Source organism: Cygnus olor, chromosome 5 (genome assembly GCF_009769625.2).
Source record: "Cygnus olor isolate bCygOlo1 chromosome 5, bCygOlo1.pri.v2, whole genome shotgun sequence".
Lineage (NCBI taxonomy): Eukaryota > Metazoa > Chordata > Aves > Anseriformes > Anatidae > Cygnus > Cygnus olor.
The window spans coordinates 3,018,712-3,037,329 of record NC_049173.1 but is presented as its reverse complement, the minus strand read 5'-3'; the positions used below and the strand labels follow the sequence as shown (position 1 = coordinate 3,037,329).

The window sequence follows — 18,618 nt, the reverse complement described above, 5'->3', positions numbered from 1 at the left end:
GCCCCTTCCTCCCAAACCAATTCCTGGGGCTGAGGCGCTCTGGTCAGTGCTGGTTTGGAGGCACAGCTCCTGGCTGGATGGAGGTGGGAACTGCTGGAGGGGAGGGCGAGCCCCCAGGCTGTGTCAGGGCAGCGCCTGGGGCTGTTTGCTCGTGCAGCAGAGGAGAAGTGATCCAGCTCTGCTCCGGGGCTGGCTCGGTGCCCTGCTCTGCCTGCTGCTGCCCCGGCTGCGTCCCTCTCCTGGCGCAGTGCTCTGAGCTCTGCCTCCGGGCAGGGCCTGACCTCAAGTCCCTGCAGCACAGCACGGGGACGTCCAGCTCAGCACAATGGGGCTGTGTGGCGTTGCCCCAGCTCTGTGCGCCGGGCTCTGGTGCATGCAAATAACGGGGAAAGTGCTGGTTTGGGATGTCCACGCTGCGCTTTCTTGCACGATGGTATCCGTGTGCCAAGGGGGCCACGCGTGCCCATAGCTGCTGCCAGCTGCCTGACAGGGTGCAAACGTCCTCACATCTTCCCTATAGTGTTTTTTTTTTGTTTGTTTGTTTGTTTGTTTGTTTGTTTGTTTGTTTTTTTACCCCTGTAGTATTTCCAGCATGCTGCTTGTGGCTTCTCCCTGCTGGGTGCAGGCGACTGCAGGGCTGGCGGAGCACCAGGTTGGTGCCATGCGAGCACCCACTGCTGCGAATGGCACGCACGAGGGCAAAACTGGTGGCACGGGCTGCTGCTCTATCAGCCCCTGGGGTTTTTTCTGCACTGCTTTGCTGTGGGAAATCCTAACCACCCTCGTCTCTCCCCGCAGGTGAGCGTGGCAGGCTATGGGATGGATGAAGCTGAGCAGGACCAGTATGAAGCCCGCCTCAAGGAGCTCTTTGACAGCTTCGACAGCACGGGCACGGGGTCGCTGGGGCAGGAGGAGCTCACCGACCTGTGCCACGTGCTGCACCTCGAGGAGGTGGCCCCGGCGCTGCAGCAGACCCTGCTCCAGGGCAACCTCCTAGGCAGGGTAAGGCCGGGGTGGGCACTGGTTGTGTTAGCCCCATGGGCACGGTCCCCGTGGCGGAGCTGCTTTGTGCTGCCGCTGCGTCCTTACGGGTTTAAGTGTCGGGGTGCTGAGCACGTGCTGCTTGCCCTTGGGGACCTCCGTGCTCGGCATGGACGTCCTTGTGCTACTGTGTTGTTACCTCTGTGCTGGGCTGCTTCCTTCTGAGCTGCCCTGAGATACCCTGACGGCTCCTTAAAGCAGCAAATGGAGCCGAGGTGCTCGATAGGCGTGGGCTGAGCAGCCGTTTGGACTCCAGTTTCCCATCAAACTGCAGCTTTCACAAAGCAAACCGGTTCCCTTAAGGAACAAATCCTCATTTTCCTTGCTTGCCCCATGGCTGCAGCCCTTCTTCCGACCGTGGGAGTGGCTGGCGTGGAAGCAGGAGCTGATCCAGGGGGGTTTCCGACCTTTGGATTCGCAGCGTGGCTCTTGCTTCGATCTCAGAGACTTCCCGTGCTGCTCGGCCCCCTCAGGCTCCTGCCACATGGATGCTGTTGTCTGGCTCTGCTGCTCGTGGGATGGAGGGGGGAGGAAAAGCAGCGTTAAAGCCCTGGCTGTCACGTCCAGGGAGAAAGCAGAAATGCTCCTCCTGCTCAGAGGAGGGGGTAGGAAGTGGCATCAAATATAAATGCTCAGCCCGATGGCACCAAAAAGCCCCTGCTGGAAGCATCCTGAGCATGGGGCACTCTCGCCCCATTCCAGCTACGAGCTCAACCCCTGCAAGCTGCCCTGGGGGCGCGAGGGACCCCAAGGAGCATTTCTCTTCCCCTCCCCTTTGTCTGCAGGGATGGCTCACACTCGCAACCCTGACATAATAACCTGTCCCTGGCATTTCCCTGCGTCTCCCCGGTGTCTGTGCTCGTTAGCAGCACCAGTGGTCCGTGGCTAAGCTCTGGGCTCCCCCGGGGTTTCCTAGGGAGCCCGTCAGGAGAGCAGCATCGAGCGCGGTGCCGCAGATGGTGGCCGCTGGCAGAGCGAGCCGCCTTTGTTTTTGTGAGCTTGGAGGGGCTGTGTCGTACGGGAGGGCACGGGGGGAGCGTGCTGTCTGCGGGGCCACGTGCTGCCTTTTGTGCCGGGGCTGCGCCGCGGGGACGGATGCAGGGTGCCGGGGGGGAGCGTGGACACACGCGGTGCCCCCCGGCTCCGTGCAGCGCTTTGGGGATTAAGCGGCGCACGCTATCGCCGGGGTTCCTCGGGGTTGTGTAAATCCCCTCTCAAGGCAGAGCTGGACCATCCCAAATGCCTCCTCTCACGCGATGCTTGCAGCAATTCCTGGCATTCCCCGGGCAGGCTGCCTGCTCGGGGCCTCAGGCGATGCGTGCAGCCCCCCCCCCCGCTCCTCCAGCCCCCTCAAGGCGATACCCATCGGTTAGCGGCTAACGCGGAGTGGCGTCTGGGGAGAGCACGGCAGCGGTGCCTGTGGGCAGCTGGGTGATGTGAGTGGCAGGGACAGGGCGAGTCGGACACCTCCGGACACGGGGCTGTCCTTGGTGGCCGTCCCCAGCTGGGGACGGGGAGCTCAGGTGTCCCCTGACGCTGGTGCTGCGCCACGGCATCGGTGAGCCGTTCCCCTTGATGCGCGCTGGCTTTTGGCGCACCAAGCAGGAGATTGGGGTTCAGGCTGCCCCGTTCCCATCCCTTCCCCACCCAGAGCTCCCCTCCGAGCTCCTGTCCGCCGCAGTGGGAAGCGGCTCACGAGCGGGGACGGGGCTCTGGGGAAGGATCCGCGGGGAGCAAGGAGCTGCAAGGAGCCGCCGACGCTCGTTTTTCCCAAGGGACCACGGCTGCAGACTGCTGATTTGCATTGCTGGGGCAAGTAGGGAAAAGCAGCGGGTAGCCTGGCACATGCGCGCTCTCTTTCTAGTGCTAATAAGGCGCTGGCTCATAGGAAGCTCGTGTCAAAGCAGGTGCTGAGCCTTGAGAGGTGCTGGGACCGCCGGGCAGCCGGCGGTTGGCTTGGTCCCTGCTTGCCCTGGGGGGGCTGAGCTGGGCTCTGTCTGTGTGGGTACGTTTGTCTCGGATTTGCTCATTCTGGGAACGCTCTCCTCACCGGGGCTTGATGCTCCCAATGCAGCAAGCAGATACAACACTGTGGTGCTCTCCTCTTCCTCCTCCTCCTCCTCTCGTGCCGGCTGGACTGGGGGAATTGCCCCATGTGCTGGCACCGTGGGAGCCCCCAGTGCCCCCACCCCACTGTGGCTCATCCGGAGACAGGGTCCTGACCCCGGTCCCACCTCCACCCGTGGCCAATTTCGGCTGTTGTGACCCCCCCCCCCCCACCACCACCACCCAGCGAGCTCTCGAGGGGCTGCCGGGGGGGTGGAGCTGGGAGCAGATGCGCGAGCTGCCGGTTCCAAAATACCCCGGGTTCAGCCGAGCATGCTAAAAGGAGCATTAAACTTTAAATACCCTGCCAGCGTTTCGCTGCTGCGGGCTTTCTGCCTCGCATTCAGACAGCCTTTTGGCAGGGGGCTGGCTCGGCCGTCTGGGGCAGCCTCAGAAGCGCTTTGTCCCAGGCTGCTGGTGCTGGTGCTGTCCTTACCCGGGTCCCTCGGCTGTCGGTGCTGTCTCAGCAAAGCGCGGAGGCTGTTCTGGCAGGATCCTGCCCACCCCGGGGGGGTGCCACAGCCTCGAAGTGCCCACGGCAGCACCAGCAGAGGGGAGCCCTGTGCGTGACCTCCCCCCCCCTCCCCATCCCAGCACATCCCTCCTGCGGGCACACTGGGGTAAACTGGAGGGAGACAGCACAGGGTTGGTGCTGGGTGCCAAGGCAAAGGATCATTTTCTTTAAAAAGAGAGATTTTAGACTCTGTGGCTTTGCTGTGCCATGGGTTTCCTCTCCTGGCTCGTTCTGAGCGCAGCTTTAATTTTAGCAGCTGCAATTCTCTCTTTGTGCACGGGCGTGCGGCACCCAAGGTCAAATGTGCAACACGAGCAGATGCTCCTTTTCCTGGCTCTTAGGATGTACTTGAGGTTTTCCAGCAGGTCTAACGGGAAGAAAAATACCCCCCCCAGCTCTCACATCTTCATCCAAAAGTTGGGTGCTGAAGGCGCGCGGGCTCTCCTTGGGGCCACGCGGCTCCGCGTGCCTGTGCCACCTCCCTCTGCCTCCCCGCTCTGTAGGACACGAGGGACACCTGTGAGCCCCACCGAGCAGCCGTGCCCATTGTCTCCAGGCTGCCCATTTGCATTTTAAATCCAGGGGGTCTGGAGCATTACCGGCTCTGTCTCCGCAGCCTAATCTTCCTCGGGCTCCCGTACGGCGCAATCGCGATGCGCGGAGCCATCTGGCCTGCAGCTGCGGCCGGGGGCACAGGGTGCAGCCCCCTCCTCCTTCCCCTTCGTCCCTGCTCAGAACCTGCCCCGTGGTTTTACCCTGCCCACTTAGTCTAAACGTCAAGTTTTTTTTTTGTCAGGCAGCTTCTCCTGTCTCGTTAAACTGTCCTGGTGAAGCACACACGTGGCCGGACCCCTGCCCTCCTCGCTGCGGTGCCTGTCCCCTGCTTCTCTAAATATAAAGGCTAATGCTAAAAATTCTCCTAAGGTTTCTTTAGCCCAAAGGAATCGTGGTGGCCAGCTGTGCCATGTCAGAGCTTCCCCAGTTGTCCCCACGTTTCCGTCTCGCGGTGCCGTGGCTGGCATTGCTCACATTCCCCATGGGCTGCTCGTGGTGCTCTACCCCCCTTGCAACTGTTCGTGGCAGAGGAAGAAAGGTTTTTTTTGTTTTTTTTTTTTGGGGGGGGGGAAGATGCAGATGGAAAAGGGAGGGGGGATAAAGCAGCGCTGGGATCATCCCTCCCTGGTTCTCTCATAGCCGTGCTCCAGACCTGGTGTTTCCAGGCCAGGAGCTGGGGCTGGGCTGCCCTGCAGAGGCTGCAGCTTTGTGCCATCGGCTCCAGAAAGTGTTTTCTGGCACGTGGGGCTGCTGGGCACCTCCACAGCCGAGCCCCTCACCCCTAGTCAGGGCTGCAGGTATCTCGCAGTAGTAGCCACCAACCCCACCTAGGTCATCAGAAGTGATGGAGATGCTCCATGGTCCTTTGGATGTGCAATTTGCTTGGGGGAAAAACCCACCAAATGCGTTCAAGTGGTGCCTCTGGGTCATAAAAACCCGTTTCCAAGAGCTCGAAGGCACTGGCTGTGCCTCTGTGTTGCTCACTGTGGTTTCTCCGAGGCGTGGTCCCGGCTCGGTGTCATGATCTGTTCAAGTGTTTGCCTTGCTGCCACTCTTCTGCTGGATCATTAGCCTGATATTTAATTATCTGTACTAGCTGATATCTTTTTTTTTTTTCTGCAGGTCCACTTTGACCAATTTAAAGAAGCACTCATCCTCATCTTGTCCAGAACCCTGTCAAATGAAGAGCACTTCCAAGAACCAGGTAAACACTAAAGCTGTCAAAACTAGTAAATTTTCGATTTAGTGCAGGGTGCCCGTGGCTGGTACCTGGGCTGAGGACCCTGTCCCACAAGGTTTCCAGCAGCCAGCGGTGCCTCAGGACCTCTCCAGCCACAGGAGGTGACTTTGGGCTGGGGACGCCCGTGCCACCTGCCCCTTTTCCATGTTGCTTTGTGGCCCAGCACCAGCGTGCTCCATCCCTGGTCCTGCTTCGGAGGGTGGTGGGGCCGTGGTGGCCGATGTCCCTGGTGTCCCCTCCTCTGCCAGGCGCGAGGCTCAAGCCCCTTTCCTCCCCCAGGAGACCTCAGGGGACGTGTCCTTAGCTGGTGTCTGTGCTGGCTCTGATGTTCCCCTGCTTTTGTGCTGGCTGTAAGGAAATGGACTTGGCGAGAGCTCCTCCTGCAGATGGGCTGCTGGACATAGAAATGTCGCTCCTGCCTCGTGCTGCCTTATTTTAAGGCCCATTCTTCTTCTTAGTGCCCAAGGTGAACCGGGCAAACTGGTCCCATGGGAAGCTCCTGCGAGGTGCCTGTATTTCTCCCAGGGGACGGTCAGGTGCTTCTGACTGTCCCAAAATGATTTTTCTGGCCCAAAGATATTTCTGAGCAAGGCGAGCCCCCGGCAAGCCAGGCTGGGGCTGGCTGGAGAAAGCAGTGAGCGCTGAATGCTCACCGTCCTTCTTTCTCCTTGGTTTGTTTCCACGTGCCTTGTAGATGTTTTTTGTTTTTTTTTTTTTAAACCCTTGGCAGAAAATCGGGTCACAGCTCTGGTATCCCCCTCCCAGCACACGAGGGGCCGGTGCTGGGAGCAGTGGCTGGGGCTGAGCCCCTGCAGCCCAGCTGGAGCTGGGGCTGAGCTCTGGCTGCTGCCACACCTGTATGTAAATCCCTAATCCTGCCTGCCCGAGCAGCGGGGCGCGAAATCCTCCAAGGAGAAAAGAGCTTAGCGCGGGGCGGAGGGGAACTCCAGGCTTCTCCTGGAGCATCCATCTCGGCTCTGCCCTTGGAGCATCCTGCGCTCGACAGCACAGCCAGGCAGCAAAATGACAGCTTCCCCCCCTAAATGGGCTGAAAAAAAACCCTGCAGGGCCCAAGAGATGCAATTGATGGATTTTTTTTTTTTTCCACACCCAACTTCATTTCCAAAGCTCTTAATGCTCAGAGGGAGATGGGTGCTGACAGCTCCTGCACCAGGCATCCCTTAATGCAGCTTCCCTGTGCTGTCACTGGGTCCTTGGGGGGCACGGGGAGGGCATCACTGGTGCCTCGAGGGGGCTCAGGTTTGCTGCAATCCCTTCCAGCCCACTGGAGAGGGGCTGGCATGGGGTGGGAGGCAGCCCCGGCACCACAGTGAACCAGAACTAATCCGACTCTCCGCGTTTATGGGGGAATCATATGGCTGAGAAGCTCTGGCTTTATTTAAATACAAAGAAACCTTCTAGAAACGGCTAAATTTGGGGTTATCGCAGGGGAAATTACGCGTGCAGCCTGGAAGAGGAGGGTGGCAGCATGAGGGATGGAGAGCCCTCCACGGGGAACCGCTCGCCAGCCGGGCTTGGCGCGGCAGGTAGTCACGGGGCACGCGCTGCAGGCAGGGAGCCGGGCGCAGGCAGGCCCGCGAGGCATTTATTTTTAATGCGTTTTGACAGGTTGGTTAATGCAGAAGCCTTGGCTTCTTTTAATTTAGATCAAACTCGAGATTTGGAGAACAAGCCGCTTTGTGCTGCTGGTGTCAAACTGTCAGCGACTGCTGAAACGCCGGCGTAAGAGCCAGCCCCGGGCTTGGGGGGGAATTGCGTTAAGAGCCCTGCACCGTGTGATTAAAATTAAAATTTAATTGTTGGGGAAGCATGGATTTTAAGGCTGTTTGCTGCATCTGCTGGGTTTCCACTGTAAGGAAGGGGCCATGTGTGTTGATGCTGTGGTTTTACGCAGAACTGGGTGATGGGAAGGTCCCTTGGGTGTGTGGGTGACTGGAGGGATGCTGTGCTCCAGCAGGGCAGCTCTGGGGCCACAGCAGGACATGAGGAACCCAAAAAGCTGTGTGATATAAAAGCAGTTCCTGCAGAAGAGGCTGCCAGGGGCTTCCCCATTTTGGGAAGGGGAAAGGAGAGCAGGTGGGCGAGGTGTTCATGCTTGCAGGGAGCAGCTGATTTGATTTGACTTGATTTTTTTTTTTTTCCCTTGGCAAAGGAGCTAAATTCCCTCTGAAGGGCAGACTGGCAGGAGGAGGGGTCCTGGGGGCTGCTGGGGAAGCAGCCCTGCAAATCGAGGGCAGGCAGAGCTCCTTGTACTGCTGTCATCAGCTGTGTCCCCTTGGGGATGCTGGTGCAGGAGCAGAGCCCCAGCTGGCTGGGCAAGCCCAGCCCTGCTGGGAAGCGCCGTGGCTGGGCACCACTCACAGGAAGGTGATGTTCCACTGGGAAAAGCAGAAAAACGCTTGCATGCATCTAAAATTAGTGGTTATTTTAGCCTGGTGCAGGGCTGTGAGACCCCTCGTCCCCAGCAGCACCCCTGGGCTTGGAGGAGCTGCAGCCTGGTTTTGGGGGGATGCTGTGGTGGGACTGGGGTGGGTGCTGCCACACATGTCTTGTGCAGGGTCAGCCTGCCCCGCTGTGTGGCAGGGAGGAGGCTGTCCAGGGGCAATAAAAATTAAAAAAATCCCATCTGTGCATTAGCAGCCTGGGCAGGGAGGGATTACTGGGGTGGAGTGCAGGATTACGGGAACACCTGGGTTAAATTAAAGAGCAGCTCGATGCCAGCCTCAGTGCGGTCACAAGGGGCTCTTGTTTCTTCCCTGCCCATGGAGAGAACCGGATTGCCCTCCCGAGAGAGCTGGGGATAAATAACTCGCAGGAATCCCACATGTGCTTACAGGGGTCTGGCTCTGGGAGCAGACCTTTGTGGGGACGGGTACAAAGCCACGGGGATGGTTCAGGTGCAGGCAGTGCCTTTTTTTGGCCCAAACACCCCAGTTTTGGGCCATGGCACCCCAGGCAGGGTCCCCAGGAGCTGCCGCTCCCCTCTGCCTCGGTTGCTGAGCCCGAAGTGTGAACCGGGGACCGAGAGGAGCTGAGACAATACCTGGCATCCCTGGGGATAAGGACTTAGCAGATCCTATCCGTAAGGCGATTTGCGCAGCGGCCGGCTGTCTGCTGTGCTGAGGAGGGTTCCTCCCTCCCAAACCTTCAGCAGCAAAGAAATTAATTTTGCCCCTAAACAACTGGCTCTTGGGGCGACAGCCTTCCTCCTCAAAAAGCCCCTTTTTGTGGGCGTTCGGGGGCTTTTGGTCCTCTGTCTGGGAGCCATGAGCGGGGCAATTTGCTGCGCTAGGAGCGGGGGGACAAGCCCCCACCACCTCCGAGGGCAGAGCAGTGTTGGAAATGATTTCTGTGGTGCAGGAAGGCAGAAAATCGGGTGTGGATCTCCAGCTGGGGAGACAGGTAGATGCAGAGAGGGGGGAGCTGGGGAACTGATGGCTGGCTGCTGGCTGCAGTGCTTCAGTTGGGGCTTTCCTTCTGAAATGCAGACTTTGTGTTTTTTTGTTTGTTTCAGAAGGGCTCTGGGGGCTGCGACCCCCCCGTAGGGGCAGGGAGCTCAGGCAGTTGCCCACGGGCTCTTTTGGCCATCGGGGCCCTGATGCTGGCTCCTGCCCTCACCCTGCAGCCCGGGGGCAGTTGCGCGGGTCAGATGAGACCCCAGTGTCTAATTAGGCACCGGCTCCAAAGCACGTATTTCTCTGATTCCTCACGTTGCTGAGGGCTGCAGAAAGCAGGGAGGGTTTGCCCTATTTTCTTCTTTCCATCTTTTTTCCTGTTTGGAGGCTGCACGCCTGCCCTCTGCCCACGGGGTGCTGGGGCTCAGCTCCCCAGGAGCCTGAGGTTCACCACGCCTGGGGGTGAGAGCACGGCTCTGCCTTCCGTGGGTCTGTGTCCCTCGAAGCGCTGATTTTTGGTGTTTTCTTCCCGTTTCCTCACCTACCTTTGAAGAGAGTGTGGGTTAAGAAGCCCTTCCCCGTCCTGCCCCATTATTTTGGGTTGGAAATGAGAAACGGAGCTCAGCCCTTTGGTGTCCTGCGCTTGGGAAGTACAGGTTGCTGCTGTACCCAGTGTTAACAGAAGCGATGTGGCTCCAAAAGTGTTATTTTTTATGGTGGTTTGATGGGATCCCTGTGGTTGGAAGCTGGAGCCTCGTGGGGCAAGGGTGAGCTTTCTGCTCTCAGCTCGGGGAGGTCACTGCTCCCTCCCGGAGATGTTCCCGGGCCTCAAAACTCTTTGGTTTACAGGAAAAATGAGGTGCTCGGATCAAAGGGGGATCTAGGAGTCAAAGTGGAGAGAGTTAAGTCAGTTGCCAGCCTCGAAATGCTTAATTAAAAAAAATAAAAACACCTCCCATTGCCTGTTTGCTGTTGCAAGGCTTGCAGAACTGCCCGGCATAAGGGCACCTGTGTTTGTGCACGGCTGGGTTTTCCTAACTCCCTGGCTGCAGCAGTGCTTAAATACGAGTTGTCGGGGGGATTGGAAGCGCGACTCTGCCGAGCGTTAGGAAATCCAGAGGTAAATTTAGCAATAACTTCATTCTGGCTGAATTGCTGCTGCTTCTCCCCCGGCCTTCCCGGAGACAGATGGGTGTAGAGGTGCGGCTGTGTCTCGGCGGAGAAAATTTATTTATCAAAAAAACACAAAGCCCCCCAGCCCTCTTCTGTGAGGCAGGGGGAGGTGGCAGCGAGGAAATAAATGGGTGAATGGGTAGCCACAAATATTAGCATTTCAGAGAGAGCTGCTCGATGGAGATTGTTCACCATCGGGCAGGCTTTAATAGGAGCGATAAGGTTTGCTTTTGTTCTCCGGCTCTCACTTAATCAGCCTGTCTCACTGCGATTTTTCTATCGGCGCACTTCATCACCCAACTTTCATGTGCGAGTCCCAGCTGCAGCAAATCTTGTTAAAATGGCCTTGTTCAAACACAGGCGCCGGGTTTGTTCCCTAGAGCTGCAATACGGACGGATGGAGTGCAAGTCTGGAGGAATCAAAGGCCTCCTAGGCCTGTGTATTTTATAATTCATTGCATAGCTAAGTTGCGGAATATTTTTTCCTCTAACAAGCTTGAAGCCTCCTTCCATATCTGAAGGAATATTATCCGAGGAGGTGTTTGGGCAGGGGGGGGGTTAGAGACCCGCTGCTTCCCACGTGCCGTTTGTCAGCGATTGAACGGCTTCCCTGGCCCTGATTAGCATGGCACTCCTTGCATTTATTTCGTACCGGAGCGCTCTGCAAATAAAAATTTAAAAAGCTGCTGCTCTCGGTGCGCTGCGAGTGGCGAAAAACAAAGATGATCAGGTCCTGGGGGGGTTTCGGCAGCGAGGTTAGCAAACACCGAAACAAAGCGCGGCGGAGAGCCTTTCCCTAATTGAATCCCTGGTTAATTTGGTCCTCCGCTTAATTTGCCCCCTGCTCCAGACGTCGGATGACTCGTGCTGAAAATAGCCCGAAACGTGCTTATTTATTTATTTTTTTGTTTTGATCCCCGCCCGCGAGTGCTCGTGGATAATTCAGGCCCCAAAGGCAGGAGGTTGTTGCGGGGAGCTGGAGCTGGGGATTCGAGAGGAGCCGTGAGGCCCCCCTGTAATTAGGTGGCGGCTCCCAAGGGTTGTGGGGACGGCGCGGGCTGGGACCTGCCCCGGCCCTCGCACAGATCAGCTCCTCCTTTCGAGCCCCTCGGGGGATGTTCGCCTCCAAACTTGGTGTTTTTTCCACTTGCCTGGTCGTCTTGACACTTTTAATCTAGCTGTGATTTAAGTGGCAGAGGTTGCCCAGGTGTCTGGGTGATCTGGAGGCTCTGGCGGTGCTGTCCCTAATTAAACTTGCCCGTCACCGCTAATGAAGATTAGCGCAAGGAGAGCAGACCTGACTGACTTTCCGATCCGAGGCAGGGTTGACAAGGCTTCCCCCAGCACCTTGTTAACTGAGCAAACCTGGTCAGGAAATTGGTTGGGGGGTGAGCAAGGCAGAGCTATCGCTGTGCTTTGTGGCAGTGTTTGGTTTGGGGTGGGACAGGTTCCAACTCACCGTGCCCAAAATCATGGCAAGGTTCACGCTGCTGGACAGGAGCAGCGGCACTTTGGTGCTCTTCGAGCACCAGCCAAACCAGTTGTGTGAGCCGGGAGCCAGGCGGGACCTGCAAAAATGTGTTACCGACGTGCTTTGTTCTCAAACTTCACAGATTCCTCCCCAAAAGCGCAGCCCAAGTACATCAAAGGCGGCAAACGCTACGGCCGGCGCTCCCTGCCGGAGTTCCGCGCGTCGGTGGAGGACTTTGCCGAGGTGACCGTCATCGAGCCGCTGGGCGAGGAAGCACGGCCCCCGCACATCGCTCCCGGCGGCTGCGAGGAGGTGAGCGGGACGGGGGCTGCCCTTTGCTTTTGGGGTTTGCTTTGATTTTTGCCCCACAGGCTTTGCTGCCCCCCTCCCTGTCCCATTTTCTTACCTCCCTGTCATCTGTTCTGCCCCAGCCCTTCTCTCACCTGGGGTTGCTCTGTCCCTTTGCCATCAGTGCGTTAATTAATTTCTCGTTTTGAGCCCGTGGCTATGGCTAAGCAAGGTGGGCAGCACTGTGATGTGCAAGCATGGAGGTGGTTCAGATGTCCTTGAGGCTCACCAAGCAAGGGGGACGGTCCCCTCCCGCTGTCCCCCAGTGATCCGTTGTGCATCTCCTACAGCAGATGACCCCAAAATCCCTCTCTACAACCCCAAAATCCTGCCCGGGGATTGGCTGTGCAGAGCTGTGGGGATCCCGGGAGGAGCTGGGCGTGCGCGGCGGTGCGGTGACGTGCGCTCACCGTGCTCCTGGCCAGCAATTAAATGCTGGCTGCCTCCGTGGCTAACGACGTGTGGGCTGGGAGTGAAGCGAGCAGAAGGAGCGTGTCCTCCTCCATTAGTTCATCCAGGAAAACCCTGCCGGGCCCTGGCGTGTTGGTGGGAGGGATGGGGAAGGGCACACGGCCATCAGAGAGCTTGGCAAAGCGGGGATCGGCAGCAGGCGGCTGCCGTGGGACGGTGCTGGCATCTCAGAGCTGTCGTCTTCGTGGTTCAGCCCTTTGTGTTTTCTTTCCCCATTTTCTTTCCTCAACGAGCCACTTGTAAGGCCATGTTCCTGCCCTGGTGCCACGGGGAGGGTGCTTAGTGCTGGGCACCCCCTGCTCCGAGCAGCATGGGCGCTAACAGGATGCACACTCACACTCTGGTTCTGCTTCTCCAAAAAAAGCTGAAGGTGAAGGAGAGCCCGGCTGGGCTTTGGCGCACGTTAACGTGCTGCCACGGCAGCGCTTCCTCGGAGCTGGGCCTGTTCCAGCCCGCTGTGGGCTTGCCAGGCATTGTCAATTCAGCAGTGAGCGCTCAGGAGTGCACGGCACAAGTTTTCCAGTGGGGAAGGGGAAACGTGCTGCTCTCTGCCCTCCTCTTCCTGGCTTCTTGTGCTCTCCCCAGCAAGGGGGGGGCTCCGCAGCCACCCTGCACACAGGGATGCTCAGCCTTGAGCAGGGAAGGAAGGGAGATATTTCCAATTGCCAGGTTCGCAGCCGTATGTGTTACTATTCCTGTGAAGCTGAGCTTAAAAAAAAAAAAGCTCAAAGAACAGTTTTTTTTTTTTTTTTTCCCGAAAGGCAGCTTCTTTACCCTGCCTTCTTGCTCGCTGCCCTGGGTGATGCTCACCCACCTCCTGGTGCTGGGCTGCCCTGCCCTGGAAACCAGCACGAATCCTCCCATGCCCCCTGGGGAAGCGATGCCCTCGATAGAAGAGGTCACTCTAATTTTATTCCTTGGTTTTAGCTGTTGGGTAGGTGCGAAGGGCTGCTCCATTAACAAGGTCAGTCAATTAGCTAAATTGGTACCTAACAGCCTTGGTGCAGTCAGCAGGGAGCACAGCCCCCTGGTGCTGCCTCTCTGGGTGGATGGGGTGGCTAATTCCCTTGAAATGTGATCCAAAAAGCACAGGATAAATCTGTAAAATCTGCAATTTTCATCTTTATCAGCATTACTATCTTGCCTCTAAGAGGATCGTATTTTGGTATATGTAGAAACTGGTTTCTTGGAGGCGCTGGGGGTCCCAGAGCTGAGATGCTGTCTGGTGCTGGAGGCTCCCAAAGCATTGATGTTTTGGGGCACAACACAACCAGTGCCATTTCCCCCTTTTTTTTTTTTTCCTACTGTGCACACGAACGCGCTGCTGACTGCTGCGCTCAGTCTGTCTCCAGCTCGGGGTGTTTTGCCAGCCTGAGAACTGGGGCAGCGCGGCTTAATTGGCGTTTGCTTTCAGCCGGTGCCAATTAGAGGGGCTCGGGCTCTGTCTGGGAGGCTTCCTTCCCTCTCAGCCTCTCATCTCGTGTTTGTGGAGCCGCGGAGGGCTGGTCTGTGGGGATCGGCTGCCCCGAGTGGCTCCACGACCTCGTCCCGGTGCCTCTCCAGGTGCTGCTGGACCAAGCCCTGAGCAGCCGGGGCTGAGCTCGGCGGCACCGCTGCCGCCAGGATGTCACCAGGCTCCTGGGCAGCGAGGAATTTGTGGCCCTGGCGGCTTTGTGGATGTGGTGCTGCTGGAACTGCGACCCTGAAAGCCCCTACAAACACAACGTGAAAACTCATGGTGGTTGAAGCCGCTTATCTCCAGCCCCGGTGTCTGGCTGAGATGGCTTCATCCCAAAACCTTGATGCACGGGATGAGTTTTGTTGGGCCCGTGGTGGCAGAGAGCCAGCCAAGCGTGCCTGGGGGGTTCTGTGGCCTGGTATTTTTTCCCTTTTTGCCTGGTGCTGCATGTGGGGCAGGTCTGGCGGCTGCGGGGTGCTGACCCCAAGCTGGGCACAGCACCCTGTGCCTCCTGGGTCAGAGCCAGCAGGTCCCCAGCTCCACATCCCTGTGCACGTGGCCAAATGCGCCCTGTCCCAAGGTTGTGCTGACTTCCAGACCTCGGGGTCAGGCATCTGTCGTCTCCCCTTGCCCAGCTGTTGGGCTCTGCTCCGGGAAAGGTCCTTCTGTCACTGCAGGAGGCAAAACCTCACAAACTGCTGTCATGTCCCAGCCCCATCCCTTCAGTGCCTGACGGAGCTGCTCATTCCCCGAGCATCTGCGAGCTCGCTTCTGCCCAGCGTGGTGTCTGCTGCGGCTCCCTCACGGGAGAAGAGGGCAGAGATGTGCCCTGCTCCCTGCTGGAAGGCTGCTGAGCCACGGGGCTGTACCAGAGCAGCAGGCTAGGCTTTTTTTCCCTTATCCTACAAAAATCAGGATCCGCAAGTGACAGCTCAGCACGGTGCTTGCTCTCCCCAAAGGTGCATTTATTGGTGCTTGGCAGCTAAAGATAACCACGAGGTGGCTCGTGGAGCTCTGCTGTCCCTCAGCAGCCCTTGCTGTGACCGTTCGTCCCCGGGCAGAGGCTGCAGGGCTGCCAGCCCTGGTGCGAGGGATCGCCTCGCCGTGTGCGCAGCAGGCTCAGCGTGCGCCCCTGCTCGTCATCTTAATTAGCAATATATTCTGGGGGAGAACAAAGGTCTGTCTCGCTGGAGCAGATGGCAGGGTGGGAGAGGTTGCTGCGTTGTTATGGGGAGAGGCCACGGCGAGCAAACGGCACAGGCTGCAGATGCTCGCCCAGGCCCCGAGCTGGAGGGCGGCGAGCATTGAAAGCCGCGGCCATCTGCCGCTCGGCGCGCGGAGCACGCGCCTGCCCCAATAATGCATTCCTGAGCCCCCCGTGCCGTGCGTGACCCACATCCAGCTGGAGCACCGCCGGCCGGGGACAATGCCCTGCCTGACACCGCCGTGCGCCGGCCCCAGGCCCCCTTTGTCCTCCCGCTGGCGGTGCCGACCCCGAGCCCCCAGTGCACAAAGGGCACCTCCGGGGCCCCCAGGAATGCTCCCGGGGGGTCACGACAGCCCCCCGGGGCCGGTGGTGAGGGGGTGCCCGCCTGTAGCACCCGCTGGTTGGTGTCTTCAGGTTGCTTTGTGCTCGTGGTTCTACCATGTGCTGTGGTCTGGGGGCTCCTGGGGTTTTGGTTGTGATTTTTTTGAGTGTTTTTGTTTGTTTTTGATAAGTCCTTGATGTGACAGGTTCTGGTGCTAATTGGTTTAGATTCTTTAAATTAAAATTATGTAGAGGTTAATATACACACACTGCTTATGCAAAAGGACTTGGACACAGCAGTGGGCCACCTTCTGAGCATCACTACCCAGTTACCCCTTGGCAGTCCCCCTGTGAGGACAGGAGTGTAGGACAGGGACTACTTTTAGCACCCAAAGGTGCCTTCTGCCTGCACACCGAGGGCAGTTGTGTATGGATGGGCACTTTCAAGGCGGAGCGCTGTCTGCTTGTACGTTTTGGGGAGCAGGGGCTGGGCTCTGTTTTTGCAGGTGATAAGCTTGACAGTACCTGTTCCCTCAGCTCCTGCTTTGTGTGATCAGCGGGATGGGTTATCGAGGAGTCTGCCCACCCTAAAGGTGGTGGAGCTAGCTGAACAGCGCTTGTTTGGGTTGAAATGCACGGCTTTCTAGTGCATTGTTCCTTATGTTCCTGGCTTTGTCCAGAATATCCAGCAGATATTCAGATATCCAGCAGAGCTGCAGGCTCCAGCCCTGCCTGTTGCCAGCCTGATTGCTGCCTGCAGCCTCCTGGGGGAGCAGAGGCGAACCCAGACCTCCTGGGCTCAGTTAACCCAGATTTCCTGGGTTCCTGCTCTCCTGGGCTCCTGTTCTGGCCCCAAGACCAGACGGGTACACAGAGATGCTGCGGCACGGAGCGGCCCTTCCATCATCCAGCAGCAGAAACAGGCGCAAGCAGCAGAGATAAAAAAGTACAGTGACCTAATCCAGTTCCCATGGTAACGCTGTAGATTAATGGCTTTTAGCTGTAATCTGAATGAGACGTATTGAACTTTTCTATGATGATTTAGAGCCTCTTTATGTCCTGGGTGACTTTGACATCCAATCCATCAGCGCCATGCATGCGCAAGCACGCGCTCGTGGTTGTGGAGAAGTAACATCTGCCACTGCTGTTGCTAAACTAGAAGTTAATATTGCTGAGCATGGCTCGTTAGCAAATCCCCTCAGCTGGTACAAGGCTGGTGGTGGCAGGACAACACATAATGCACGGGAAGTCATTTTGAGCACTGCACTTCTGCCCTGCTCCCGGTGCTGCCTGAGCTGCTGCAGCACTGCCTCGGAGGAAGCAGGATGGCTTAAGAGCAGCAAAGAGTATTTTTTGTCCTCTGTGTAGCTCAGGGAGCTTGTTGGCAGTGCAGTTTGCTCTCCTGACCCACAGTTATGGCCAGCGGAGGTGTTTTGGGCTGGGCTTGGCTGAGCACAGACTGCTGACCCTCCAGCTCTGCAGGCGGATGGGTCCCACGTGCAAAACTGGAAGCACAAAGCAGCGAGAGCTTCGTTTCCCACATCGTGTGTGCTCTGGGAGCAGGTGTCCCCATTGCACTCATGTGAGTGGGTTCATTGCAGCCTAATTGCCTGATGTTGATGTGCTTTGCCCAGGATGCTTGGGCTCTGCAGCTGGTGCAGGTGATGTGCAATCCCCCAGGGAGGGCCATGGGGTGGTGGTGTGCTTCAGGGTTATGTTACAGGCTACCTGCAGTGGGGATGCTCGAGGCTCTGAGTGGGCTCTGCTCTCGTTCTGGAGCTCAGGCTGGCTGTGTGCGTGATCTGTGCAGGCTGCAGGAGTCACCCTGCCCCAGGATGCTGTAAGGAAGGGGTAGCACACATTCAGATGGTGCTTATGTGCAGCACATGATCCTCGCTGCATCCCCAATCTCTTATCAATACCGCTACAAAAGCGGCACAGCTCTGATCTGATGCTGTGCCTCTCCTGGGTCGGCTGGGGGGCTTTGTCAGTCCTGTGCTGTGGCTGTGCCTTATCCCCACGGCAGCACCATGCCTGCCAGCAGCAGGCAGCATCAAAAAGCCAGGGGCTGCCAGCCTGGCCCGCTGAGACCGGGGAGATGAAAGCCTGGCGGCGGTTGGAGCCCTGCCGCTCGTTTGCTGGTGGTGGAGCCTTTTGTCAGCGCCGTGTCTTGCCATAATAACAACCTGGGAACCCTTTGTTTTCTCCCCAGCACTGGAAGACGCGGGGCAGTGAGGAGTACGAGGCAGAGGGTAAGAGCAAGCAGCTGGACGCGTTTCATCTTCAAAGCCCCAAGGAGTGCAGCCAAAGCGTGCTGCAGGGCCGCCTCAGGCTGGTGGTGCTGGTGTGGGCCCTGCACGGGGTCGGGCAGGCAAAGCACCACACGTTGCGGCCCCTGTGGCCATCCCGTGCTCCTCTCCTCTGTCATGGCCACGCTTTGTCCCTCCTGCTGTCGGCACGGCCCTGCTGGAGATGGAGGCGAGGCCCACGCTGGGAGCGGCAAGGAAACCAGGCTCCTTGGAGGCACTGCTTTATGGCCTAGCATCTCCGGGCCTGGTCCTGGGCGTTCTTTGGGGCTGTAGTAGAGCATGGCAGTCACTAGATGTCAGTGCCAACTGGCCCTTAGTTCCTGGGTCCCCCTGTGGGAGAGCAGGGTGACCCCAGGGTGGGGGCTCCTCATCCTGCCCCAGCACCATGGCCATGGCTGTGGGACTGAGCTGGGGCAGCATTGGGCCACATCCTGCTCGGCTGTGGGAAGTAGCGAAGGGTTTGCAGGGGGCTGGTTTGGGTGGGAATGCTCTGGGGAGGACAGACCCTGGTGAAGGAGCTGGTGGGGCTGTGGCAAGATTCCCTGCACGCTTCTGGCATCGCCACGCTGGCCTCTCGCACGAAAGCTCAGCAAAACCCACAGCAGCACAGGAAGATGTGCTTATAGCTAAGCCATGCAGCTTCTAATTGCCCCAACACCCCTGCACCATTAGCTGTGGTCCAATCCCCACCCCATCCAACAGGACCAAAATTTTTCTCCAAAAGGCCCTTTCCCAGCCCCTGGGGTGAGGTGGCCTTGCAGCTGAGCAAGCTCTGGCTGTTTCGTGTCCAGTGGCTCCACGTGTGTCCAGCTGGGTAAGGCTGTGCTCAAGGCAGCTGCTGGAGGTGAAGGGAATTTGTGCAAGTTAAATGCTGTGCGAGGTCTGCTGCTGCTGCAGAGTCTGACAGCCATGCTGGTCGTACCCCAAATCTCAAACTGCTCTGTGCCTTGAGGTCTGCAAAGCTCCTTGCCGAGCAAGCAGGGAGCC

The 18,618-nt window shown here is 58.1% G+C and overlaps 1 protein-coding gene across 10 annotated transcripts in view; it reads left to right on the top strand.

Annotated features, from left to right (window-relative positions):
* The window catches only part of NIN (ninein), a 61,224-nt gene that overhangs the window by 4,925 nt on the left and 37,681 nt on the right, over positions 1-18,618 (top strand). For all 10 annotated transcript variants that reach the window (XM_040557853.1, XM_040557855.1, XM_040557852.1 and 7 more), the window contains exons 2-5: positions 799-1,002; positions 5,339-5,420; positions 11,659-11,828; positions 17,535-17,574. In XM_040557853.1, coding sequence (XP_040413787.1) covers positions 820-1,002; positions 5,339-5,420; positions 11,659-11,828; positions 17,535-17,574 — 475 coding nt within the window. In that variant the 5' untranslated portion in view covers positions 799-819. The remainder of the gene's footprint in view (positions 1-798; positions 1,003-5,338; positions 5,421-11,658; positions 11,829-17,534; positions 17,575-18,618) is intronic.